This window comes from Abramis brama, assembly GCF_963993115.1.
Source record: "Abramis brama genome assembly, chromosome: 6".
NCBI classification, from domain to species: Eukaryota; Metazoa; Chordata; class Actinopteri; order Cypriniformes; family Leuciscidae; genus Abramis; species Abramis brama.
In genome coordinates this window covers 21,576,171-21,603,451 of record NC_139968.1, presented here as the reverse complement: position 1 = coordinate 21,603,451, position 27,281 = coordinate 21,576,171, and the positions used below count along the sequence as shown (strand labels likewise).

The 27,281-nt window shown below is 36.3% G+C and overlaps 2 protein-coding genes across 14 annotated transcripts in view; both read left to right on the top strand.

Moving 5' to 3' along the window:
• Positions 1–673, top strand: part of LOC311085104 (uncharacterized protein) — a 42,877-nt gene extending 42,204 nt beyond the window's left edge. For all 5 annotated transcript variants that reach the window (XR_014606738.1, XR_014606739.1, XR_014606740.1 and 2 more), the window contains one exon: positions 174–673. The gene's annotated coding sequence lies outside the window, so the exon portion shown is untranslated. The remainder of the gene's footprint in view (positions 1–173) is intronic.
• A 9,153-nt stretch (positions 674–9,826) lies between these two features.
• Positions 9,827–27,281, top strand: part of gatad2ab (GATA zinc finger domain containing 2Ab) — a 29,563-nt gene continuing 12,108 nt past the window's right edge. Inside the window, exons 1-2 of one of the 9 annotated variants that reach the window (XM_084117513.1) lie at positions 9,827–10,089; positions 14,060–14,182. In XM_084117513.1, the coding sequence (XP_083973639.1) occupies positions 9,891–10,089; positions 14,060–14,182 (322 nt within the window). In that variant the 5' untranslated portion in view covers positions 9,827–9,890. Of the gene's footprint in view, positions 10,090–11,551; positions 11,745–14,059; positions 14,183–23,405; positions 23,526–24,653; positions 24,909–27,281 lie in introns of those variants that run through there. The other 8 variants (XM_084117512.1, XM_084117515.1, XM_084117516.1 and 5 more) reach the window with 8 other exon arrangements.

Below are 27,281 nucleotides of genomic sequence, written 5' to 3'. Positions count from 1 at the left end.
TCCGAGTCCGTGCTCAAGCCACACCTCATTCAGACGGTCTGCAGTCAATGGCTTGACCATTTGCAAAATGCGATACAAAAATGTTCATGATAGGAAGTGCATTAACATTATAATTCTTCAAACGTTGAGTGAAACTGATACTAATTCTCTTCTATTTTCTTGTGTCTCCTCAGGTTTTGTGAGCCTGCAAGAGAAACTGACTAAATCTTGATCCCAGGACCATCAAGAGGAGATATTTTTCCATTTTTTTCCCTTTATTTTTCTATTATTTAATTACTGTACATAACTGTTTTTAGAAAGACTGTTGTCGGATCTCTTTCTTCATCAAGTAAGTATTTTTGGACAATAAAGGTAAGTTCAATATTTGAATAAAGATGTTTGAAATCTACAGTACAATGGACAGGTAATGATACTGAGACTTTGACTTACTGATAATTTGAATATTGGACAGACAGACAGATAGATGGATGGATGGATGGATGGATGGATGGTTGGATGGATGGATGGTTGGATAGATAGATAGATAGATAGATAGACAGACAGACAGACAGACAGACAGACAGACAGACAGACAGACAGATAGATAGATAGATAGAAAATACTATTGCTGTCAACTATTCCATTTTACTAATTGCCTTGTATAAAAAATAGAAAATTACTTTAATAAATCTTGAAAAAAACGTCCTTGTTATCTTTGTGTTTTTTTTTCTTTTTTTTCTGTGTCTTGTTTTGTATTTTTTTTTGCCACTTTCCATAAGGAACATTTTGGTGTCCTATGAGTGTTTCAAAGCATTGGATGTAAAACTGAGAGCCACACAGCATTTGATCACTGGGTTACAGAAATCATTTAACCATGTATTACTGTCTTTGGAAGGCTTTTGTCTTTCAAACACATTCAAATCTACAAATTCACATAATTTCATATTTACATGCAATGCAGGGATTCCATAACTGAACCTCTTTGACCAAATATTTACTTGAAGTAGATCCCCCTGAGATTTTAAGTTAATAAGTTAGGTCAATAATAGAATTAAGTCAATAGAAATAATAATAATTTGGTTATTACTGGTGTTGGTTAATGGTCACATGACATGCTGGTAAACAAATAAAATATTTTTTTTAGTAAGTGCTTTATTTTGATTGTTTTTATTTTAAAATGATTTATTTTAATTTGACATTTTTATGATTTAATTACTTAGTAGCTTTTGATTAAACGCACAAACCCCTGTTCCATCTCACAGTCTGGGAAACCCTGACATAATATAATATTTAATGCACTTCATGTTGTTAATAACAAAGAATGGGATATATTTTCTTTCTCTTTGTATTTTTATATCAATATTATCCTATTCAAATCAATGTGATACACAACAAGTTAGGTCAAAAGTAATCTAAAAGTAGTCCGATTATATTACCTTAAATGTGTAATGTAATGGATTAACTACAATTTTTGTCATGTAATTTGGAATCAGTTACCAATTTGTAAGTAATCTGCCCATCACTGTGTACAAATCCCATATTGTTTTGTTATGAGAAAAATATTAGACTTGTTTAATGAACTATTAATTATCCCACAATGAAAAGTAACTCATTTTAAACACCTTAAAGGCCCGTATGGTGATTTTGGCCTGTCCCACCTCAACGGTCATGATTTTCTTGACTGCATTTAACAATTAAAATCATACAACTTTATAATTTTGTCATGATCTGTTGAATTACTATTAAAAAATGTTCTTTCACAAGTGTAATATTTAACTATATACGCTCAACCCTGTTACTGCATGATTCTGTTGTGAAATTGTTTTAAAATTGTATAATTTGCCCTTTTATATTTTTATCACTAATAGAAAATGTATATATATATATATATATATATATATATAAAAATCACACAAATCAGGATTATGAACTGTTTAGAAATTTATTTGGTAACAGGGTTGCAAAACGAAACGTCCTATAAATCTAACAGAAAGTAAACCACCTTATATAATATTTACTTTGACCTGACATGAAGTTGAAAATCAGTATTTCCGGAAGGTTAAACGCACCTTTATTTAACCTCAGGTTAAATAAAAATGATTTTGTAAAGTGCCTTTTGTCAGCTGTTAGGAGGAACTGAGTCAGAAACGGTGAGTTTCGCTCAGCCAGAAAGTGTTCATTGAGAAGGAATCCAGTTTGACTCAAACACACACACATCAGGCTTCTCCGGTGGCAGTCCTGCTTCCTTTTGTTTTCCTTTACTGTCAGCTCAAGCGCTGGTCCAGTGCGCTCCAGTGCACCTACTGAAACCTGCCCCTCTTCTCAAAGCGCCTGCGGTCACCCAGCCACACTGACCCGGGATCAGGGCCAAGCCGCCCTGGCCACGACTCAGACACCGGGAGGCCAGACTTTGGCCTGAAAGAAAGCGAGAAGGAGAGATTATCCTATTCTGGGCCGGTCCGGCGGAGGGTACGGTGGTATTGACCAGGAGGGGCCACCCATGGAGCGTCCATTGAGCCATGAGATGGCCTGATATACATGCTTACTGAGCATGGCAGATTCCCTTACTCTCAACGGGATAAACCCACAGCGAACAAGCCTCTTTCGGAGAGATTAGGGTGGCAGCTCTTGTCCTCTTGTTCACCCCCCCACCTCGACCATCCTCTGCCCAGAGACAGGGCTCAAAATCTCCGGTGAAACAGTTCTTGGTGGTCTGCCAAGACATTTATTGTCTTTGCCTTAAGAGGTGAGGAGTGAGTTTAGCCGTGAAGTCCAGCTACCTCTGGCTGTTGCGTCATATTACATTTAGGGTTCTTCTAACAAGAAAATACACAGTTTAGTCACCTCTACAAAATATGCATGTAAAAACCAAGGCATAACAACAGAAATTAATATCATTTTGATATTTTTGGTGTATTTAATTACATGACAGAATGTCCCTTTACCTGTTAAAAATAGTTGGAAATGTCTTTTGAAAATTCCCATTTGTTCTGTCACTATGAATTCAGAAGTCAATGATTTGTCAGTGATTTATCTAACAAAATGTTTCCAGTAATTCAAATTTTGAGTTTGTGTTTATTTAAATTATTTTTTTCAATACAAAATACTGCATTTATATAGTTTTGGTTCTTGGTTTAATAATAATAACACATATTATTTTTATGTTTAATTAATTTGTATTTATTTTATGTTAACCATTATAAAATGTTGATTGTTGAAATATTTAATGTTGATGACTCTTATTATAACAAGCCAAGATGAAAAGACAAACAAAATGTGTCAAACAATATGTTTTGAAAATCTGTTTTACATTTTTTTTATTGTGACTTGCTGTTTCTTTCATCTTTGTGGTGGTTTAATAAATAAATAATTGTTATTTCTCTGAACAAACGGATCTGAAAAAATATTTATGTATTAAAAAACAATTATTTATATACAAAAGTGTTTGTAATGCAGTCTGTGATGATGATGATGATGACAAAAAAGAAAAAAATGAGCCAGTGTTGGCAATCATATTTAAAATAAATAGGTTTGAAGATTAGGGAGATCGGAGATGAAAGAGTGAATGTCGATTTTGAGGTGAATTATCAATTACATTTAACATTAGTCAAATTATAACATATATACTATATATTAGTATATAACAAATCAGGACAAGTGATAAAATATAAACAAATGCAGAAAATAACTAAAGGAGAAAAAAACATCACAAACATCAAATAATAAAGCCATTATTTAAATTTAAATAATTGTTAAGATTGAAGCTTATCTTGAATATGATAGATTCTGTGCACGTCTTAAATTTGTACATTAACTTACATGAAAAGCCAAATACACACATCACATTAACAAAAAAACTTCCACAATATCTACATTTCCTAATACATTTTAATAGATAAATAGTGTTGCGTTTTCAGTTTGAATTACCATGTGAGAAATGCTTCGGTTGTTCTTAGCCTACATAAATAGACTAAAAAAAAAGAAACTCGTGAACTTAAACACATTTCCTCCCAAGCAGATAGCATTATTGAAATTTCAGAAGTAATGCCCTTTGACTTGCCTGAAATAGACTTGAGAATGAACGAGGGTCAACAGCGGGAGTGTGTGTGTGTGTGTGTGTCTGCGTGCGGGACGGGGGAGGTTAGGCTCCTCTGTGAACTTGAAGAGCAGTTTGTCATGCTAACCATGCTGGAGCTATTGAATTCACACACAGGGAGCAGAACTTTCACAGGACCTCGTCTTTTTTTATGCAAAACCAGTGAGACCCCGCACCCCCTGGGTTCATATATGTGTCTGTATGGCCGTCCGCTCAATGCACTTGTGGGGGGGCTCCCATATTTCTCTGAGAAACTTGATCACGTAGTTAATAGACTAATCCATGTGGAGAGGTATTAAGTCGTTTTATTATTTACAAGTGGAATAATGTAGCACCATTGCTGATTAAAGTAGAAATACATTTCATTAAGCAATAAGGCCTATAAGAGGCCGCGTTACATTGTGCGATTAGTAACGGTTACAGCGAGCACGGTATTTAGGCTATTCAGCAGGCCCTGAGTGCCTTAACTGCTTTAAAAGATTAATATACTTTAAAAAAAAATTTTTTTAAAAAATAGGCCTATTATAATACAAATATTAGGTACACATTTTTTTAACGTCATTTTATTAACAAATTAAATGGAATTATGCCGCTACAAAATAGTTCTGCACGATGATGTGGCAAAGCTTGTGTTTCACGTCAAATCTGTATATTGACCAATCAGATCTCAGGACCGGAAAGCCTTTAAATTATAACGATTTATTAATTAAATACGATTGTTTAATTTATTTCAACCTGCAGTTGAACTTGAAAATATCAGATATTCTGACATTTAAATAGCATTATTACATTTTCGTTTCAGGGAACATTTTTATTATCAGCAGACAGACCTCTGTCGATTTTTAAATAAACACCTGCTCTCGTTTTTGCTTTTATTCTGTTCACCTAACTAGTTTATTTGTGAATATCTTTTGTCTGTTTCTTGTTAATACACCAAATGGCTTGTTTGAATCAAACAGCCGTGCATGTTTCGCAGTCTATAATCTTCAGATTGTAGAGGAAGGGTCACTCACAATTATGTGCAATTTATTTTCAAATCATATGGGGGAGTCTAGAATGCAGACTTGCACTTGGAACAATAGTACGGCGAGCGCATCTGATTGGCTGAAAGGAAACTCGGGCTGCGCGCTTCTTCTAATGGAAGAACCAATCACGGTTCAGTAATGCTTTGACCCTGAACGCTTTTACTGCACCACCCGCTGATAAGCAGCAACACGCTCTTTCATATAAAACCAACAAGACTGTAGAAACGTGGGAAAGGCAAAACAGGGGTAGATGCAGGTTAGCGACTAAGTGTGTAAAAAAAAATTCTTTTTTTTTTCCTCTGAAAATGCCATTTGTCTTGCGTGTGTAAATACGTTTTTAAGTTTTTCCTTGGCTTTTTACAAGCCTTTCCATAATGTCGTATGAGGCATTTAATGTGGCGGTAATTTATGGAAGGTTCTAGTAAGTGGATGCTTGTGAAGCTGCCAAAAGGCCCGTCGCTCGCATATAGCCTAACACACACACAGTGCCGCATTTGTTTTTACCTGAAGGAAGCCGTAGACTGTGTTTTTTGAACCGTTTTCCTTTTTGTACTGGCCGAAGATGATCGCGAGTCGACTGATTTTCTGTTTTGCCTTCTTCAAGCCTTGTGTAAATTATTCATTCGTCATTTAAATACATGCAAATGAGATTTCACCCATCCCTGGTACCCTAGTGTGTAGAAACAACCGTGGGTTTGGCGAGAAAAGCTGCCCAGAAGTTCAGGAAAAACAGTTTCACATCTCTAACAATCACTGAGTTTATTAATTAACAGGCAAATAAATCAAGATAAACATTCACAATATCCAAGGAGGTTTGGGGACCAAAGGGTTTTTATTTTGAATTTAAGGTATTATTATATATTGCATTTACAATTATTAATAAGTATATTTATATGTATTGGTATTGTTTTCTTAATTCATTTGTTAGTGTTGAAAACCTTATATAAACCTTACTGATTTTGTCCAGTAGGCCTATAACTTACATTAGCCCTAAAAAAAAAAAATTCAAGCATGTTGAATAATAATAATAATAATAAAACTCTATTAAATAAACACACCATAGGAATTTATGTTGCAATGTGTTGTTAAAGGGCACATGTATTGTACTGCCAAGGTCAAGTTCAGGCCAGAATCTCATCAGGGTTTTTGTCAATACATTGAATTGCTATATAATACCGCCACCTAGTGGTAGAGGCCCAAACTGACTCTAATCTGACGTGTCCTTTTTAGCCTGGAGAACTATTAGGGTAATTAACTCTATGATGTTGTAAGATCTAAGATTTGGTTCAAAATTAGACGAGAAGTATTTATCAGACTCTTTTAATACGCATCTCAACATAATTAATATATTTGCTAATCAATGTAGGGATACCCTAGCCTTTGCTGCCACCTAGTGGTGTGGAAATGGGTGTTTAAGCACGTCATCATTTGAAGAATTATTTAAAAACCCGAATAAAATCTTTAAAATGAAATGCAATTAGCAATTCTATAAATAATTAAACTGGGAATCGTAGTAATTGGACGTATGTTGCTTGTTTCCAATGGTATTTCATATTAAATATTTTATCTAGCAATAGCCTATTTTCTAAAATTATTAGTAATAATAATTATTAACAGAATTATTGTATTGTTTCATGCATATTAAAATAATATAAAGCTTTATTCTAAAAATAAACATATTTATTGTTAAGTAATTGATTTGTTTGACTATTTGTTTTTTTTAAATCCTTCACTGAAAAAAATGATTCGTTGAATTTACTAAAAAATTGTTGCACACAATTGATTTTAGCTACATTTAAACAAATACATTAAGTTGAACTAAAATTGATTAAGTTCAACTTAATGCATTTGTTTAAATGTAGCTAAAATCAATTGTGTGCAACCACTTACGATAACATTTTTTAGTAAATTCAACAAATCATTTTTTTCAGTGTTGTTGTTAAACATTTAGGCTCTTATTAATGTCACTTGAAGATGTAACACACGCCTTTAATAACCCCCATCATGTAAAAACACAAACTTAATTTAAGATAATAACTGATGAAGTTAGTTTAAAATTAATACTGCCCTCTAATTCTTGGTTAATGATTTTTGAACTTGCTTCTCTTGTGTTTTTTTTAAAGAAATTACATATTTATATATATATATATATATATATATATCCATACACATCCCCAATTATGTCTTATAATTGAGATATGCTCGAAAATGCATCACTAGTTAAATAGTATGGTTGTTCATCATGAGCTGTCATACCTCAAAACAACCAGTAGATGTCACTGGATATCCAAACAATCTATGGGTGTATTCTGTGGCCTGTTGCACAAAGCCGGTTTCAGTTCATACCCAGGTAAGTTCAAGATAAGTTTGAGCAAACTCTGGGTTTTCGGGCTCAAGAAGGTGAATTGGTTTGTAACTTACGCTACACGGCTAACCTGTCCCGAAGTTAGTTTTATTCTGGGTTAGAGATCGCATAACAAAACTGGACCAGTCCGCTGTGAGTAAAGTGACATGTATCTGATGATATAAAGTCTCTCCCCCTGTACAGTCATTTTAAGCCAAAATGGGGGTCAACCTTGAACAAATTGCAACAGAAGCAAACTCAACTGATTTTGTATCCTCAATATGTCCTGAGTAAGGGAAAAGCCCAGAAGAATCCCATTAGGGGAAAGTTTCGAAAAAGACCCAAATTACGCCTATTCATACGCCTATTCATTGTTTTTCTCATGTGAATAGGGTTAAAAATTTAACCTTTAGATATCACCATGAAAATTACTGAGCTGATTACTTACATCAAGACAAACAAAAAATGTATTACAAGTTTTTTGAAATTGTTTGTTAACATGTACAAACAGAGCATAATCTAATTCCGTATGTGCTAATTTGCATAAATACCACAACAGATCTAAACATTGGTTATAGCCAGGTGAAAATGTCTTATTGAATCTTGTTGACACAACAGTAAAATACTTAATGTTAAGGTCTGAATGGGAACCATTTAGGCTACCCATGAGCATTAATACATAGAGGCAGGAAGAAGTACTTTAAACCAGCCTTTATTAATTATTATTGCAGAGATGGGGTTTGGGGTTGGGTCCGTGGGACTCTTTCTGGGGGTTCACTTTTTATTTTACCTACCTTTTGTCTTCTGCATTCCCCTTACCATTGTCTCCTGTTCTTCCCTCAGACTCGTCCCCCACGGACCCAGCCCCAAACCCAATCTCTTAAAAATGAATAAAGGCTGGTTTCTAAAGTACTTCTTCCTGCCTCTATGTATTAATGCTCATGGGTAGCCTAAATGGCTCCCATTCAGACCTTAACATTAAGTACATTTTTACTCTATTCACGTGAGAAGAAGAATGAATAGGCGTTATTTGGGTCTTTTTCGAAACTTTCCCCTAATGGGAAGTGAAGCGATGTGTTTTTGTAAGACAAATATCCATATTTATCCATACTGGCTTCTGGTAACGGTCGTATGTGAGTCTAGTTCCGGTGGAAGAGTGACCTCTGACCCGGCGTATGACGTAAGATGTAGGAGTAGTGTAAGCTTTGTTGGAAGCCAGTGATTATAGTTTATAAAGTTGTAAATATGAATATTTTTCTTACAATAAAGCATCGCTTTGTTTGAGAAGGGCTTTATCAACCCCCTGGAGTCGCTTTATGATAGATGCGCTTTTTTGGGTTTCAAAATCTATTCACTCCCATTATAAAGCTGGGAAGAGCCAGGATATTTTTTAATATAACTCAGATTGTGTTTGGCTGAAAGAAGAAAGTCATATACTTGAGGGTGAGTAAATTATGGGATAATTTTAATTTTTGGGTTAACTAACGCTTTAATCTCCAACAGAGAAGTGAATCGAACTGACGCTCTCCATGTTTCGTGTGATTGGCTGTTGACAAAGAACGTTTATACCAAGCGTTGTGAGCCTGATCTAAACCAGGTTGGATTTTGTCAACTCTAAACTTACTCTGAAACTCAGAGTTTGTTCAACTAGCTTCATGCAACAGGTCTCAGATCTGAATTCTTTTAGCAATAGTGGCCCGGTTTCACAGACAAGTCTGAGATTAAGCCAGGATTAGGCCTTAGTTCAATTAGGACATTAAGTAGCTTTTATTAACTTGCCTTATTACTGGTGTGCATCTTGAGACAAAACAATGTTATTTTAATACATGTCAGTGCAAGTTGCTTTCAGTGCAGCTCAAACATGCATTTTAGTCTGAGACTAGTTTAAGCCGTGTCTATGAAACCAGGGATAATATAATCTCATATAGCCAACAGTAGGCTATGTGATCATTTTACTTCATGATAAAACTTGTAGACATTGAAAATGTGAAACTACAAAAATCATTTTGGGATGAAAAAAGATAAATAGCCTAAGATTTAGTGTAGGCTAAGTCCAAACCACAGCTGACAACTTGTAAAACCTCTTCTAAACCTTTTTAAATGCTTTAAATATTTATTTATTTTACGTTTTTATCATCTAAGTAGCTATATGTTGTACTACTCAAAATAAAAATAAAGTTTGGTTTGGAAAACAATGCGACTTCACTCTATTTCCGTTTGCCGGTGTTCTGCTTCCGGTCTGTGTCATTTTGTTTTTTAAATAATTATTATTTTTATATACGCATACAGCGAACTTGAGTTTAAAATGAGCTCCGGTTCGACCTGTGCTGTATCTGGTTGTTACAACAACTCGAAAAAACTCAAGGGTTTTCAAGAAAATATATGCACTGAACACCAAAAAATCAGGGATGAATGTCCGTGCCCTGCGCCGTATGCATTACACTGTATGCCGACGAAAGAGGAGAGGAAACGGGCTTGGCTCGCGGCTCTAAAATTAAAAAATCCTCCGAAGAGAGTTTATGTGTGTTCGTTTCATTTCGTCGATAAGAAGCCCACGGAGCTGCACCCGGACCCTGAGCTATACCTGGGTCACACTCGACTTCAACAAGGCAAGCGGAAACTAATTCAGGAAGCTAACGGACTTGGTATGTTTACGGAACTGGACATTTTTATTTAACGTTACATGTTTATAAGACATAACCATGATGTATAAGACTGTTACGGTATTACTTTTTTCTGTTATGGTATTACTATTAGTTTGAGTCTGCTTTACGTAGACGGCGTTGCAACGTGGTTTCTGTTACTTTTCTCAGCGCTTGTGGTTTGGATGGACAAATTACAGTCGTTTGTGATTACAGGACGAGTTTTTATATATATATATATATATATTATTATTATTTTATTGATATTTGTGCAGAGGATTTTAATTTGCACGCCAGTTACTAATATTTGAAATTTAATAGATTAAAAGATTAAAAAAAAAATTGTGAGCCGTAGAGCGCCCCCTGTCGGAATGCAATTTTTTCATGCAGTTTGGAACGAGATAATAATAGTTGACAAGTTATTAGATGAAGTCTGGTAAAATTGGCCAGATTATGTTGGAGTGTTCTTGAATCGCGTTTAAGATTCAATAGCAAATATCTAAATCAATGTACATTACTTTAAAACTTTTGCCAACACCTGAACTTGACATGAAGCAATTTGATTTAGGCCTACCTGAGGAAAATTTGTGTCTTGACATTTTAAAAATAATGCTGTTCTTCATAAGGACCAACATATATTCTAATGGCACCACTTTACAATAAGGTTCATTAGTTAACATTAGTTAATGTATTAACTAACATCAACTAACCATGAGCAATACATTTGTTACTGTATCTTTGTTAACGTTGGTTAATAAAAATACAGCTGTTCATTGTTAGTTCATGTTAGTTCACAGTGCATTAACTAATGTTAACAGGATTTTAATAAAATATTAGTAAATGTTGAAATTAACATTAACAAAGATTAATAAATGCTGTATAAGTGCAGTTCATTATTAGTTCATGGTAACTAATGTAGTTACTAATTAACCGTTACCATTCTGATTAATGTAATTTTTTTTTTTTTAGTTAATCAGTTAAGTTACTTCAAATCAAAATTCTTATTTACATTCACGTCATAGCAAGAGGAAATTATGGTACAATTGATATTTAGGAGGTATTTTATAAATTTAATGGTTGTAATTTAAATATTTCAACATTTATTTATGTTGTCAGTCCTTCGTAATATTATGGTGATTTCTTTTATTGAAACAACATGATCTAGATTATTATATTTTAACAGTTCTCATTTTGCTTTGCATTTTTATAGTCGTGAACTATTTTTGTAGCATAATAAGAAAGAAAGAAACATTTGGTTTGTTGTCACCATTTCATTGATAAATATCCAAAAATGTGACTGACATCAGTATGGGGAGTCAACAGAATACAACAGTTGCTATTTAATCTGAAACTATGGTTACCGGAGTAAACACTTGTAATGGTGACTATGGTGTGTGGATGCTCTTCCTCATATAAATCCCCTCTTCATATGGGCCAGTGGGCCAGTGCGCCACTGCGCATGCGCACTGCGGTGTCTCGGGTCCATGTGTAGGCAGCAGCAGCGAGGATCTTTATTTGGCGACCGGAGCGGCAGCGGGCAGGGCAGATAGACAGTGAGGGGATCCCCGGGATAGTTTTACACCAAAATACTAGGGTAAATAACAACAACCAGACGCGTGGAGGTCCCCCAGAAGACCAATAAGCGTTTCATCTTCTCAGTAAGTTCTTCTAAAGAGAGATTGAGTGATACTTGAGGGTTTCAGGGTGTTTTGACTTCACATTAGCTTTGCTAGCAACTGGACTGTTGAGTTAAACAGGGGATTTACAAACTTAACCATCCATTTCATCAAATAAATTTGACAGATTCCATCTAACTATATCGATACCGATACAGTGCGATGTAATAATCAACTTTAGAGAAGAAACTGCTCAATTGTTTTCTGTTTGGGGGATATAAACTAGTCATTTAGCTCGCCTGCTAATTGGACTTGATGAGTAAGTCAGCATTAGCTGATGTTAGCCGGGTTAGCTAACTAGTTTTGCTTCCTCAGCACTAAACTCACCGAGGTCTTATTTATTCAAGAATTGGTTTGTTGCCACTGAGCAAACTCCCTTTTAAACACAAGTTAAGAAATGTTGGATTTAGTCATTAGATTATCTGAGAGAAATTGATGTTTATGACCATTATATTGGATTTGATTAATATAGGGAACAGGGTAGTTAACCCATTTAATCCCATATTCTTCCAGATAAGTGGACATGTGCATTTTAGTCTTTGAACACCCCAATGAAACACTTTTTATCATTTTCAAAGTTATGAAAATGTGTGTATAATTCCTGCTCACAATTGAAACCAGTGGGAAACTACAGGGTTAAAATTGCTCTGTTGGCCAATAAGACCCAAGAAAGTTGAAACTTTCACTTTGTTTTGGTAAATTTAACAGTACAGTACAGGTGATCAAAATGAGTCTCTGGGTTTCCCACTGGTCACAAATGACTCTTTAATAATTGACCTTTTAAATATATATAGGCCTACCGAATGTGGTGGTATCTGTATTATGCCATGTTTTAAAACTGGCCAAACTTCAAACTGGCCATTTGATATTTACACCAGCCATGTAAAAGTGTTCATGTGAAACCAAGACGCTCTGAACTTTCATTTACAGTGTCCACTGCTATTAGATGTTTCAATGGGTCTGAATGGGTTAAAGATTAAGAGTTGGTCTGCTTATTGTATTCCCATCATAGTACCGTTTAAAAAATGTTGTCTGACTGGTTTACGCTGTTAGATTTGTGACTAATAACATGTAAGTCGTTAGTTCAGAGGTTGAGACCGAGGTCAAGGTTCAGAGTTTCACTATTTAGGCTAGTTGTCCTACCATTGATGTTTCATGTAGCGCATCTTAATATGATGTTTTAGACAATATTTACTCGCTACCATTCAAAAGGTTTAGGTCAGCAAAGAAAGTGATACTTTTATTCTGCAAGGATACGTTAAATCGATCAAAAGTGACATTAAAGGCACTGATAATGTCACAAAAGATTTCCATTTCAAATAAATTCTGTTGTTTTGAACTTTCTAATCCATAAAGAATCATGAAAAAAAGGTATCGCCGTTTCCTCAGAAATATTAATCAATATATTTTCAACATTGGTAATAATAAGAAATGTTTCTTGAGCAGCAAATTAGCATATTAGAATGATTTCTAAAGGATCATGTGACACTGAAGACTGGAGTAATGATGCTGAAAATTCAGCTTTTGATCATTTCATTTTTAAATATATTAAAAAACTATATATATAAAATATTTTTGAGCAAATAAATGCAGCCATGGTGCGCAGAAGAGACCAACTCCAAACTTTTGAATGGTAGTTTTAGATGAAATACAGCATAAAGGATTTTGTTTTGTTCTGTGCACACTTGTAATTATGTTCTAATATTTAAATCCAGTAAACATGCACCAACTGTCCCAAGATGAATTTAAGCATCTGTGTTGGTTATGAAATGCCAGTTTCAATTCTGAGACTTTGGACTTGTGTAAAAGTGTGACTGACCGTCAGCTCTGATGATGTATGATATCGGATGATATCATGATCATGCCGAAATACTTGTGCCATTTCTCATGGTGGAGCAGAGGTGTTGTTCAAGGTTGGTCTGCATGGGTGTGGTGGTTGTGGTGGCTTAAGATGTTTTGTCTGAAGGATGACTTGAGGTGGCTTTTTGTAAATAAATAGGGTGGGACCAATTTAGTGTCACAAGAAACCAACAAGTATAATCAGAGTACATAAAAAAAACATTAGCAAATGCTTTGATTTCAGCCCTACCACACAGCATTTCCCAATGTTCTCCTGTCGTTATGTGCGGGGTGTTGTCGAATCCTTGTGTACCATGTTGAGTGTCTATTAGGCAACCAGTTAAGCCACTTTGCACCTCTCATGTGAGTTGTAGTAGGCAAGGACGAGCCTGAATACCAGTGGGCTTCTCCTCCATAACAGACTTGTTGAAAAATAATAGTTTTGTTTCCATGTATAGCAGAAATGAGGGCTGGGATCCATTCATCAGTACCTGAGAAACACACCAGAGCTGCTGTATCTGAGATGGTGGCTGCTGGTAAACAGGAAGGGCTGGAGACTGATACATGGCCACTGCAATCTAGTGAGATCTTTTTACTGTTTTACCTCAACTTCCTGATAACGTCAGATGAGGAAAGTCAGGGGACGAGAGCTGGAGACTTATAGATGTGTGATATGAAGGACACGCTAGAGCGTTAACATGGATGGAGGAATTCAAAGTGATTGGGTTGATGTGTGTGTTTGTCTTAAAGGGGGGGTCTTAAATCTCATGTTAATCTTGAGTACCTATAGAGTAGTATTGCATCCTTCATATCTCCAAAAAGTCTTTAGTTTTATTATATTTATAAAAGAAAGATAGGCTGTACCGAGTCTTTCCGGAAAAAAACGAGCGGCTGGAGGCGTGCCGTGTGGGCGGAGCCCCGATAGCTAACAACACACAGACATTTGAAGCAGTTTTACTCACCGCCTGCGGTTCCAACGCACGACCGTGAACCTTTATCGTTGGGACTGCTCCATCCTTAAGCATTAGACGATCTGCAAGTCCGGCGTCAGAACTGGGCCTTGTTTATAAAACCTATGCAATGCAGCGCTGCCGATGATTTCCTGTTGAAGCGCGTTGATGTGCGCGGTCTCGCTCTCCTCTGGTCGACGTGTGCGCGGGCGCGCTTTTCCGAGAGAAATGCTCATATAAGGAGTTCCACTCTCGTCTACGTCATTAGATCCACGATCGAAAAAAAACCAGCCGAAACTTGTACCAACCCGGAAGTAAGATTTTCGGCACAGAAAGTCTCCGTTATTCGTCCAAAATATTTTTTTTTAAACTTTGGCCATGTTTAGCATGAGAATCCATCTCTTTAACACTGTAAACAACTCTGAATACATGAAACACCATTGTACCCCCCCTTTAAGCTTCAAAGCGGAATTGATTTTTCAAAATGCATGTGAATATAACATTAATATAACAGTTTCCCGCTGTTTACGCATATTGTGGATCCTTATTAGGAGACGACAAACACATGAGCCGGTTTGTCGTGCTCCTTTTAGTTATCAAGCAGTAAAAATTCCCATTGCCCAATGAGAGTCCGAAGGACTGGTGGGACATTGTCCTTCTCCACTTCACAGACGATGAATGGAGGGACATTTTAAGAATGACACTTCATACAGCAACAGCTCATTACGTGTGACATGTCATTACACCATTTCCACAAAATTGCACATGCGCAGTACTTTCCAGTTTCGGTTTTTAATCTGATCAAGTGTTTACATGTCCTCTCAACCAGATTAGAAAACGTTTAAACCACCCCATACAATCCGAATGAAATTTCACTTGGATATGGCCAATTTATTGATATATGACTGATGTGGCTACATGTGACTTTTTTTATTCTACTATTTTTTGAAAGACTCTTCTGTCTTGGCTATAGACCAAAAGTACATGCCATTGTATTAGCTACAGTTTGAGCGTTTCACTTTCAGCTGACTGTCATTATCAGTAAGGTGTTGTTTTGTGTAGGGGTTGCTCGCTGGTTTTCTTGGAAATCGCCACCATTTTGCAGGGTTCATAAAAATAGAATTATGAAATTAACTTACTATTAACGGTTTATTACTTGTCAATTAATAGTAAATATATCTGAATATATCTTTTTCATTTCACTTGCATTACAGTTTTGAATTGGCACAGTTTGGAAATAGTGTTTCTCTTTTGTGCATATTTTATCATTTGGTTATTGTTATTGGGTAAAAAAAAAAAAAAAGGTTGTTATTAATATTATTATTATTGGGCATAGTTCATAATTATAATTTCCTGAAGCTCAAAATTAAACAGTTAGTTACTTGAATTACTTACTATGAATTTTAACAATATTTTGAGTTTCTGATTATTTGTATTTTGTAAGTTAAATCATATACAGTATACCGTTAATGTATATCAACAGTATACGTCAACAGGTGTGTAATTAAATACTTTTACGTTTAAATACTTTCTCATATCCCAATTTAATATGCAGAAACAAGAGTTCTTGTGGCTTATTTGGTTTGCGAATGTGTGTTTATGTTTTTGCCAAAACCTGATAATTCAAAGTTTCATGTATAGAGTTGTTGGAATGACTCGTGATAATAGTTTGGTCGTGCAGAAATTAGGTTAACTTTAACATAGCATACTGTTGCCCGAGCAAAAGCATGACAAATTGGTGTGAAAAGCTATTTCTAAAAAAATGTGTAACACCCTTAATTTAATAGTTTTCATGTTACTGTCATTTAAAAAAGCAGCAGAACAAGTTTTTTTTTTTAAACTCCTCCTTGTAAGAGTTTTAACTATAAATGCTTCAAATTCTGATCATTTAGTTTTACACAGGCAGTTTAAGCTTAAGGACTTGTTTAGTAAGAATTTGCCAGAAAAAAAAGTTTGATCATATCTAAATGTAAAACACAACTGCTGAATTTCTCTCTCTTTTTTTTTTTTTTTTTTAGTTATTGTATTTCTGCAACTCTTGTAGGCTATAACTTGTAACTCAGCTCTTGCCATGAAAATAGCCTCAGCTGCTGACATGGCAGTAACATTTCTACTTCTACTACTAAGCTACTTCTACTGCCCAAGGAAGGTTTAGTAGAGCCCATAGTAATGGTAAAAAGTCTGTGACTGTAAATCAAGGCTAGTGAATTCAAGTTCTTGAAGTTCAAAATCAAGTGGTAATCATTTTTGGAAGAGGAAAATTAAGTTGTCTTGAGTAATAAACTACACATTTATATATCAGACATGTTTTTTTTTTTTTTTTTTAGTGCATTGAGTTGTGTAGGAAGGGGGCTTGTTTTGAACCAAGAAGCTAATTCTGTGTTTTTCTAGAGTTTCTCCAGTAGTATTTTCCACTGTGTGTCAAAGCTGGACTTTGCTGACGCGGCAACTCTGGAACTCTCTGTGTGCCGTAGTGACATGAATACACCATTAAGGTATTCATCCAGGAGTGAAGACTTATGGGTCCTCACACACCTCGGACACATTGGGGCTTGTTTGTTTTCCCCTATATGTGCATTTCCCCCAAGCGTAGAAGAGATGTCAGCGATGATTTTCTTGTCCTAGATATGGCTTGGGTCCCTCTGTCAATGTAAGTTTGGGTTTTTATCGCCCATCTTATTGTGCAAATTGTAAATCTGATCACTTGGAAAAGTTTTAGCACACCTCTCCTCAACAAGCTGCATGATTTGTGGTATGGTACCATGTACACCACAAATTAAGATGCAGTTGCAAAGTTCAGAATCATGTCTGGGATAATACGCTTCAATATTTGATCAAAATGTGGAAATGCAGAAGTTTTCAAGATCAGACCAAGCCTATCCACTTGTTTCCTCTGTCAGTTCTTGTAGATCTGGCTCTCGGCCTGACAGACCAGAGAGATTAACTGCAGAATCCGGCTGCCATTCAAAATAAGTGCTTCAATCTAAGTTTAAGTCTTCAGCCGATTAGTTAAGTTTGACACTGGGATTATGAAGGTGAACTGTCCCTATGGATTTGTTCATACGTCCTGGATTTGTAACGATCTAATGGCTGTCATAGACCTACAATTGTTGATTAGCTTTAACTAGTCTTAATAATAATATATAATTGAGCTGGTTTGCGTTGAAAGTTTAGAAACATTAGAAAAACATTACTCTGAATGTGTTATGCGACAGCACTTAAAGGGAATTGAACTTAGACAATTTTTTCCAGAGGGTTTAATGTCTTTTTGCATACTAATTAGGGATGCACTGATATGAACATTTTGGCTAATACGATAACCGATAATTCTTTATATTGGAAAGCCGATAACCGATATATTGGCTGATAAATCTAAATCCAAATTTGTATAGAATTTTTGAGAGCCTGATTACAAAAACTTGCATTTAAAAGCCATGTCCCAAGCACACAATTACAATGTTCTGATAAAAAATGTATCTAGCCTCATTGAAATGTCATTGAAATGTGTCCCAATTTTGACCGTGTAAATAGGAAAAAAAACGCATGCATTCGGATATTTCGAGATCGGTTTCAGGCCTGAATGTCCATATGTGGAAATAAATCGGATATGTGCCAATGTGACTGTCATGTAAACAGGCAGATCGGATTTTCTGAGGCATTAGGCTACGTCTCAGAGGTTTAATGACGAGAGCAACCCCGATGCGCATCTGCAAAGGGACGGATGGTTCGACGAAACGTGTCGTCGTAGGATAGGAATGTGGACAAACGTTGACACAACATATCAAATCTCATCCTAAAATTTTGGACCCACTGCTCCTCGTTAAAGCCTGCCACAATATGCTCCCACCGGTCCTGAGATCTCTCTCGCTCACAATAACTGGAGCATATGCGCAGGCTGCAATGATGGCACTTTACGTCCTCCTCCGCCTCAAAATCATGGTGATGTTTGGCGAACTTCGCATATATTGCAGAGTTAGCATCAATCATATTTCGCGTTTGTCCATCTGTGCAAGAGAATTTAACCCTTTAAGCATGCACAATGTTTCAGATAGTATGGCGAGTGTAAACGCATGAATTGAATATGGGACACAATTGAAAGAACGTGTAAACGGATGGTCAAAAAAATCGGATATAGGCAACAAATCAGAATTGGGCATCAAAACATCTTTTTGAAGTGGTCACTTTCTCCTTTTGAAGTGATTCCAATCAAAGTTCAATGCAAAGGGAGATATTTTCTTTTACAGAAATCGCTTTATGGACTACAACAAACATCACAAACCCTAAAATTAACATAAACTCTGCACCCGGGGAACACACAACAAAGGGGTTGAGGCCATGTTGGGCTGCTTTAGAAAAGAGGTTGATGAGTTGTTGTCGCTGTTTTTTACTCCCCAGATAAAGTTTGTCCTAAGGCTGACGAACGTAGAGAGGTTAAAATTTATATTTAACACTGTTCCTGAACATTATCACCTCAATGTTTGTCTTTGCGCTGCACATTTTACGGAGAACAGCTTCCAGAAGAGAGTACAATGAAGGCTATACGCACAAAAGCTTCTCCTGAAAGACGTAGCCGTTCCCATTTTGTCTGGACAATCTGTTGTTTATGGATCACAACTTGTAAGTATGTCTTATTATTTGTAGTTGTGTTTTCTATTAACAGGTCTAATTATAAGCTTTATGTAGCTGCTATGATAGCTATGATGTAAAAGAAGGGCAAAGCTTTGCCTCCGCTAGCCTGCTAATTAACATTACAGTATTGATGTTGTGTTTACTTCAGTTTTTGTAAGCCCCTTTATCCATGATTTTGTGATCGATTGCTGTTTGTATTACCATAATTTTCCGACAGATATGATTAAATAGTGGATAACATCGTATCTATAAGAAAATTACAAAAAAAACATACCACTCTTAAACGTCCTGTGAAATCCGTGCTTTCAAAGTCTGTGAATGAAATCCGTTCAGCACAATCCTCTTGCTCGTAAACATTGTCAGGGTCTGAATCGGGCTCGAAATGGTTTGAAATTGACACCATCATTACATCTGAGTAGAGCTCGCAGTTATGAAGGGGAACAACGCGTTCGAGCCAGATAGGGGAGAGAGGAGCTGTAATAATGTAAAATATGTGAAAAATAATGTGTTTTTTTAACAATCAAGCATGAAAACATATTCTAGTACACCCCAAAAACAAAATCAAGACTTAGTAAAAGGGCATAATAGGACCCCTTTAAAAGTTGGCACCCCATTTGAAAAAAAAACACAGCATTCATGCTAGGACGTTCAGCAACAAAACCGGTTTTAATTTGTTTGGGTGTAGCAATGGTGCTCAAGAGGGATGTATTTCCAAGAGAGTTTTTGTGTCTTCTGACATGCATAATAAACCACACTTAATTAGGTTGGTGTGTTTGTCCAATCCCACTCAGATGCATTTCTTACGGGGCGTCTACATAATATGCTCTTTTTGTGTTCAAAAACAAAACAAAAAAAAAGAAGAAAAAAGTTGGTTGTGCTGTCTAAAATGACATTTGATTGAATGTGTTTGGCTATAGCAACATCAAGGGCGCAACTTTTCCAAAAGTATTCTTTTGTATTGGATGTTTCTTAGGGGGCGTTTAAAAAATAAGTATTTTGTGCCTTTTTAAAAGTTTTTAAAAAGATACTTTTTTACTTGACGCACCATAAGATTACTGTTTATTGACGCACCATCTTAAAAATGCAACACTCATGACAGGATGTTCAAAAAAACATCTGTTTGAATGTGTTTGGCTATGGCTATAGCAGTCGTGACTCGTGCTTTGAAAGGGATTTAACCCAGTCAGATATGACTTTTCTGAAATGGTTTGACTATCTTTTAGCATGCTAATTTAAAATATTGAAGTTAAAAAAAAAATAAAAAAAATACAAGTTGACCTCACTAATCAACAAGTCATTGGTTGTGACCGTCCCCAGTAATTACTGGAAATTTTAACGCACTTTGGTGCCCCAGTGGTGGTTATTCTTATCTGCCAATTTGACTATAGCTAACTGATCTGAAGACCAGTATTGTAAATGTGTGTGCGTCAGTGTACATTTGCACTCTAGTCTGTTTGAGATCACAGTGGGGGATGGGTAAATGTGCGTGCGTGTGTGTGTGTGTGTGTGTGTGTGTGTGTGTGTGTAGAGAGAGGGGGTGGCTGCTCACGACTGTTCTTACAGCACAAGTTATTCTTGTGCCCACATGAAAAGCAATCGGGTTTACTTTCTTTCTGTGTCGTCCTGTTGTTAGGGGGCACACCAGGTGGATCTTCCAGCAGATACAGGGTTAACAACGTCCATTTTGTTAGGTAACACCCTCGTGGCCTGATCTGTCTGTGGTGTTAAAATGGCAGGGCTTAACCCTTGATATGCAGGACTGGAGACGACAGAGGCACCTTTGGCTCAACCCTCTTGGCAGCCACTTCGCCATTATTGGATGACAAGATGAGCTAGTTGTTAGAGATCCAGAGGAACATCTGTAGTACGTTAGACTTACCTGGAACTTTGTTTTTCAGTGCTTATCTAATTGGTTTTTTGGAAATGTGTTGGTGACTCAATCAGGAAGTCCTTCTGAACTGGACAAGCTCTGTTAAAGCAACTCTACTGTCCAGGAAGCTCTTAGACTTAGGCACGATAATCCTGTGCAGTTTGGCCTGTGTCTTGGTTCTCATCTCTGTTTAAGGTGACCTGTGGTGGTGTTTTCTAACTTGAGCATCGATTATATCGCTCATACTATAGTACTATAGTTAAAGGCCTGTGGTGAAAAATGAAAATCAAGTTTTTAATGTGGTTTATGTGTCTGTTGTTTTTAATATGCTTTAAGACAAACCATGTGCACAACATTCATTAGTCAACACCATTGCTGAGTATTTTCTCCTTAAAACTGCAGTCGGTCTCAAAAACGCGGTTTGAAAACGCCCTGGTTCTCTACGTCACAAATATGTTGTAACCAATCCCGTCAACGTATGGGCCGAGCTTTTTTTATGACGCTCTGAAGCAGGGGAGTGCCAAGAGAAGCCAGTTATCCTGGTATATTTTTATGCCGATATGAAAAAAAGGTTATTATATATATGATGTATATTACAATGTTATAATGAACTATATGCCTTTTGTTGTTCAAAGCGTTTCTAAGGATACTGATTTTTAGAAGGCAGCTGTCTTACTCGGAAATGGCGGACGAGAACATGGTTTGTGTAATATTAGCAACACGTTATTAGCTGTTTGATAACGTAGTCAAGCAAAAGGCTAATCATATTAATTACCGTTATGTGTCCGACTTTGTAGAGAGCGATTCTGATATGTTGACTTGTAGACGAGCCTGTGTAATTCACTCTCCCACTTCTTCTTCTGAATCAGTTTGTTTCAAACATACATGGCTGAATTAAACCAGTATTTCCACTTGCCATTGTGCAGCATTTACTACAGTAAAGTGGACCGAGTGGGGCTAATTTGCATATTCATGGATCATTAAACTTGATTTGAATCCATTCAATTCGTAGTAATTTGATAAGGATTTAATAACAGTAGCTCAGATTTCAACTTGTTTTGCAACACACACATACATACACACATACACACACACACACACAGACTACACAGTCTCAGACTAAAATGCATGTTTGAGTTGCTTTAACTGAAAGCAACTTGCACTGACATATAATATGTGAGTTTATGTCTCAAGATGCACACCAATAATGTTTTTTTCCAAGGCACGTATATAAAAGCTATTTAAATGTCCTAATTGAACTAAAGCCTAATCCTGGCTTAATCTAAACCCTGTCTCTGAAACCAGGACGAAAGGTTTTATATTAAAAAAAAATTTATACATTTTTCACATATACTTTACAAAGAATATATTTTTATTTATTATTTTAAAATAAAATTTTAATTATTTATATATTTTATACTTTAGATGACAAGTTTAATAAGGTCCACAAGCAGAATTTGTCATTGAAAATCAGCACAGTTCCAGTAGGTCAAGTGACAATTTCGTCTCTTCTGGGCCAGCGGGTCGTCCTTATAGTTGACCAGCTGGATGTACCGATCCAGTTTGGGTTGTGTTGCCGCCATGCTGTGTTGTTGTATAGCACTAGCGATGCCTCCTATTGTCTTGCTCGGCCTGCGCCCTAAGGGCAGTCATTACATCAGAGGACCCCATGAGGATAGTCGCCGCGCTCCCAGCTCGTCGTGGCGTTGCATGAACAGACATGTTTTTCACACAGCTCAAGACAATCCAATACACCGCTGTTTATGCTTTATCGAATGCAGACGTCACCGAGATTTGAGTATTTCCTCACTGTAATTGTTAGTAAACAAACAAATGCTAAAACCTTTGTGGCAAGTGGTTTTACATGACGTCTCAATCCGATTAGTAAAACACTGATATATAAATAATCCTCTGCAAACTGTTTGTTGATATTAAAATATTAAGCTTCCTGTCTAGCGTCACGCTGTGTTTCGTTTTAAGCTTCGGTTATGTGAAAGTGAGGAAAATGTGTAGGTTGACAACCTTTGATTCTTTTAAAAAAAGGCTTTGGATTCTTCATTTCAAAACTTGTTGTTGTTGAGGCGTGAGTGTTGCATATATATGATGCCATCCGCTTCCCATGAGGCTGTGCAAGCCACGTGTCTGCAGCTTTAGCGACAAGCATCCATTTCCTAACCAGAACAAGTGGCTTGTGTATGACTCAACTGGTCGCTCAGTATGAAAACATGGCAGTCCGGTTCTCAGTATGACATTAAGTGGTGAAATGCTTCTCTTTTTTTTTTTTTTTTTTTTTTTTAAAGCTTCACTTTGTCTTAGTTGGAGATCGTTTGGGATTTAGTATGCACTTTTTTACTGTCATATGTTTATTATGGACAGCAAAGACTCCTTTAAGCTAATGATTTTCTTGCTGATGGACATGTGATTGTGCAATGGGCTCGGCTGACTGCACTTCTAACTGACAGTATACATTGACAGGTTTGGTGACCTACTTTTAAGAGCCCTGTCCAGTGTTCATTTACATGGACGATTATATCTGTGACCCCACAAAAAAAAAAAAAAAAAATTGACCAGAAGCTACTTTAACCGTTAGTGTGGATCTTTCAGAAGACTCAAATCGAGAGTTGATTTAAAAGCTAATTCAGGATTTTTAAAGTGTATTAATAGGAACTTTCGTCAGTATAACTTTCAGGACATAATGTATAATATATTTCAATATATTTTAAAATGTAATTTATTCCTGTGATCAAAGCTGAATTTTCAGCATCATTACTCCAGTCTTCAGTGTCACATGATCCTTCAGAAATCATTCTAATATATGATGATGATATGCTGCTCAAGAAACATTTTTTGTTATCATTAATGTTAAAACAGTTGTGCTGCTTAATATTTTGGTTGAAACCGTGATACATTATATTTTAAGATTCTTTGATAAATAGAGAGTTCAGAAGAACAGTGTTTATTTAAAGTAACAATATAAATATCTTTACTGTCAGTTATTTCATAAGTCCTGAGCAAGTTTGACTCAAGACCACCATAGTGTTGTAAGAAAAGGATCATTTACTTTTATTAGCATTTTAATGATCGGATTATTCAATTACTGGCCAATTCAATGCTGTCCAGTAAAGCAATTCATGATGGAAAAGTTGTTTAAAGTTGATGCATCAATAAAAATGAGTTTAGCTTTAGCTTTGATGTTCTTCAGAATCTTGGCAATATTAGAAATTGTGGTTTCCAGGCCTAATAAAGCCTTGGAAAAAGTACCTGTTGTGAATATATACGTTTCTACTCTAAAAATATTTCGTCACCTATAACTTGTGAGTGCTATCTCTAAAAATTCTTGTTTGATAACCACAAACAAATGTGAAAGTCATGGATCACGAGACACCGAAACTCTTTCAATTTCAAGGATTAAGATGATCAGATCCTGCCGTTTGCATAAGCCTGTTTGGATCAACATGATCAAATGTGCTCGTTTGGTTTATTGACTACCTTTATTGTCGAGACCACTGTGGCGGTTGTTATTTTGCGAGCAACAAAGGGGCGGACACTTCCTCCTCATCTCTGAAAGACTTGTGTTTTGGAATGCGTGCGGCCCTTCCCCCCACTGGCAAAACTCCTGCGTCTGTGTGGCCGCATTCGCTGCCAGTCAGTCTCTGAAGGGGTTAAAAACCTGCTTCAGTCTCTCAGCTGCGTCCACCAACCGGTTCAAACTGGTTTTCAGGGGAAATGCTTTATGTGTCCCATGGAATCTTGGGAAGGGTCATGTGGAGCCCTAGTGATGTCATGGCAGATGAGAGCAGGCCTGGGTGTTGAGTCAGCTGTCTTGCTATCAGATGGCTGATATCATATGTAAGACAGGTAGGTCGGCACGTTTCGTATGTGCCTTGATGTTCCCAAATGATGGATTTGCTTCCTGTAAAGTCAATAGCGTCTTGAATGCATGTTTTAAAGCTCACGGCCTGGCACAATTCAGGCTTCTGCTTGGTGCGATTGTCTTTCCTGTTTGTGGGCTTTGCTTCTGTGGCCTCTCTTTAAGAAATGCCACTTTAAAAACTGTTGTTTGAGTTGTCTTGCTCAGGTACTACAAACATCCTCATATACCTGTAATTCTCGACCGGTCGTGACCCAAAATAGGGGTGCAGATCTGTTCTGAAAGGATTAACAAGGAAAAATCATGTCAAATGCAATTGTTAAAAGTTAGGGATGCTCATGATTAACTGGTCAGCCGTTAACCAACAGCAGGGCTCCAGACTAACTTATTTTACTAGGAGCGCTGTAGCCCCTGACTGAAAATTTTAGGAGCGCAAGCAGAAAATTTAGGGGCACACCTTAAATCAGCTAGCAATGCAATTATTCAAATTTCCCCCAAAATAACTGTAATACTGACAAATTATTTAATAATAAATAGACTTAACGTACATATATTACAGTGTGCAGTTTTATTTTAAGTTCACAGGGCTCCAGACTAACATTTGAGGGCAGCAGCACCGGAGATACTGAGTTCTACAGAAAATATCTGGTAGCACTGGGGCTGGCAATAAAGCACTAAGCTTAATTTAGGGTGTAGATGAAATTAACTTTAATTATCATTAATAATGTCTTAATATTAATTAAAAAGCAAAACAAGTGAAAAAATGTATATTAGGGAGTGAAAATAGTCAATAAGCATCCTACTGTTTACATGTTTTTTTTTTTTTTTTTAAATAAGAGTTTTCCTACATCTTACAATTTTTAGTTTTAGCACAATCTTTGAAGGATGAACAAAAAATGTGTTGGTCATCACATTAAAAATAACATTTATATATGATATTATTTGTGCTGGAAAAAGATGTGTAGTACTTGTACTATAAGCGTTTGACTATTTCTGTCACAATATGGTTAGAGTTACTACTACATTAGCCTAAATCCATGGTGAATGTTGCTGATTTGTGGACTGAAAGCCTTCTGTAAGTGTTTATCCTGGTTTCCACGTCAGCGCTGTTTGATCTGATATCTATGGTTTATAACGGAGAACTCTGCGCCGAATCGGATGTTTCTCACTGGATCTCGCAGCGATAATGTTATTAATTCTGAGGCGAATTCAATGGATTGTCCGAACTAATAAACGGTCCGTGAAGCATAAAGGAGTAGCGCATTTTCGTTCCGCTTTCATTTTGTTTGCATTCGCTGCTCGGCAACATTGTGGTCGCGCCAGCGCGACCTAAATAAATATTTGGTTGCACCGGCAGGAAAAATGGTCGCAAAATGCGACCAATTGGTCACAGTCTGGAGCCCTGAACAGTAAGAATTTTTACCAATTAATACTATGTTAAATGGTAGGGATGCACGATATATCGGCCACCATATCGGTATCGGCCGATATATGTTCATTTTTAATATTATCGATATCGGCCCGGTAAGAAAATTTGGCTGATATATTAAAGCTGATAAATAATGGATTATTTCCTTCAGCTGAGACACTTCAGATGCACATTGTTCACCATGATGGTTTTGAATTGCTTGAAATATGATTAAAATCACTTCAAAAAGGAAAATAAGGTTAAGTGCAGCGCAAGTCTGTCATATAGGCTACTTAAAATTATAATGAGATCATAATTGTGTTTGGGTCATGGCTTTTAATGGTGAGACATTTTTTTTTAAATCAGGCTCTCAAAAAAATAATAAAAAAATTTGGATTTAGATTCGACTTTAAAATATAAAGAATTATTGGTTATCGTTATCGGTAAATTTTAATAATGGTGCATCCCTTTTTAATGGTTTAAAAAGTAATTCAAGTTCATTTTTAAGTATTCACGACTTTCACGGCTGCATGGTTAAAAAATACGATACACAGAAAATTTTCTGAAATTCAGAAATAATGTAAAATACCGATAAATAAAGCGAAATGTTTACAAGCTTTATAAACATTATGATAGGCTATTTAAGCTCCCCTCACTCCACAAAAAATCCTTTAAAGCAGGGCTATGCAGTTTCGGGAATTTCTTCGCTGTATTCTCGCTTTTTGCTCGCAGGTTTCTCTATAGAGCTCCCCCTACAGCTTCGGAGTAGATATTTGACAACACTGTCGAAAAACTCGTTGGCGACTCTCAGATACCAGAGGCTAGTAGATCAACGACATCAAAGCAGATGGGACATTCTTTAAAACGTCTTCTTCATTCGGGTTCGAACAGCGTGAGGGAGCGCAATAATGACAGAATTTTAGCAGATTTTTTTGCCGTAAAGCAATTCGTT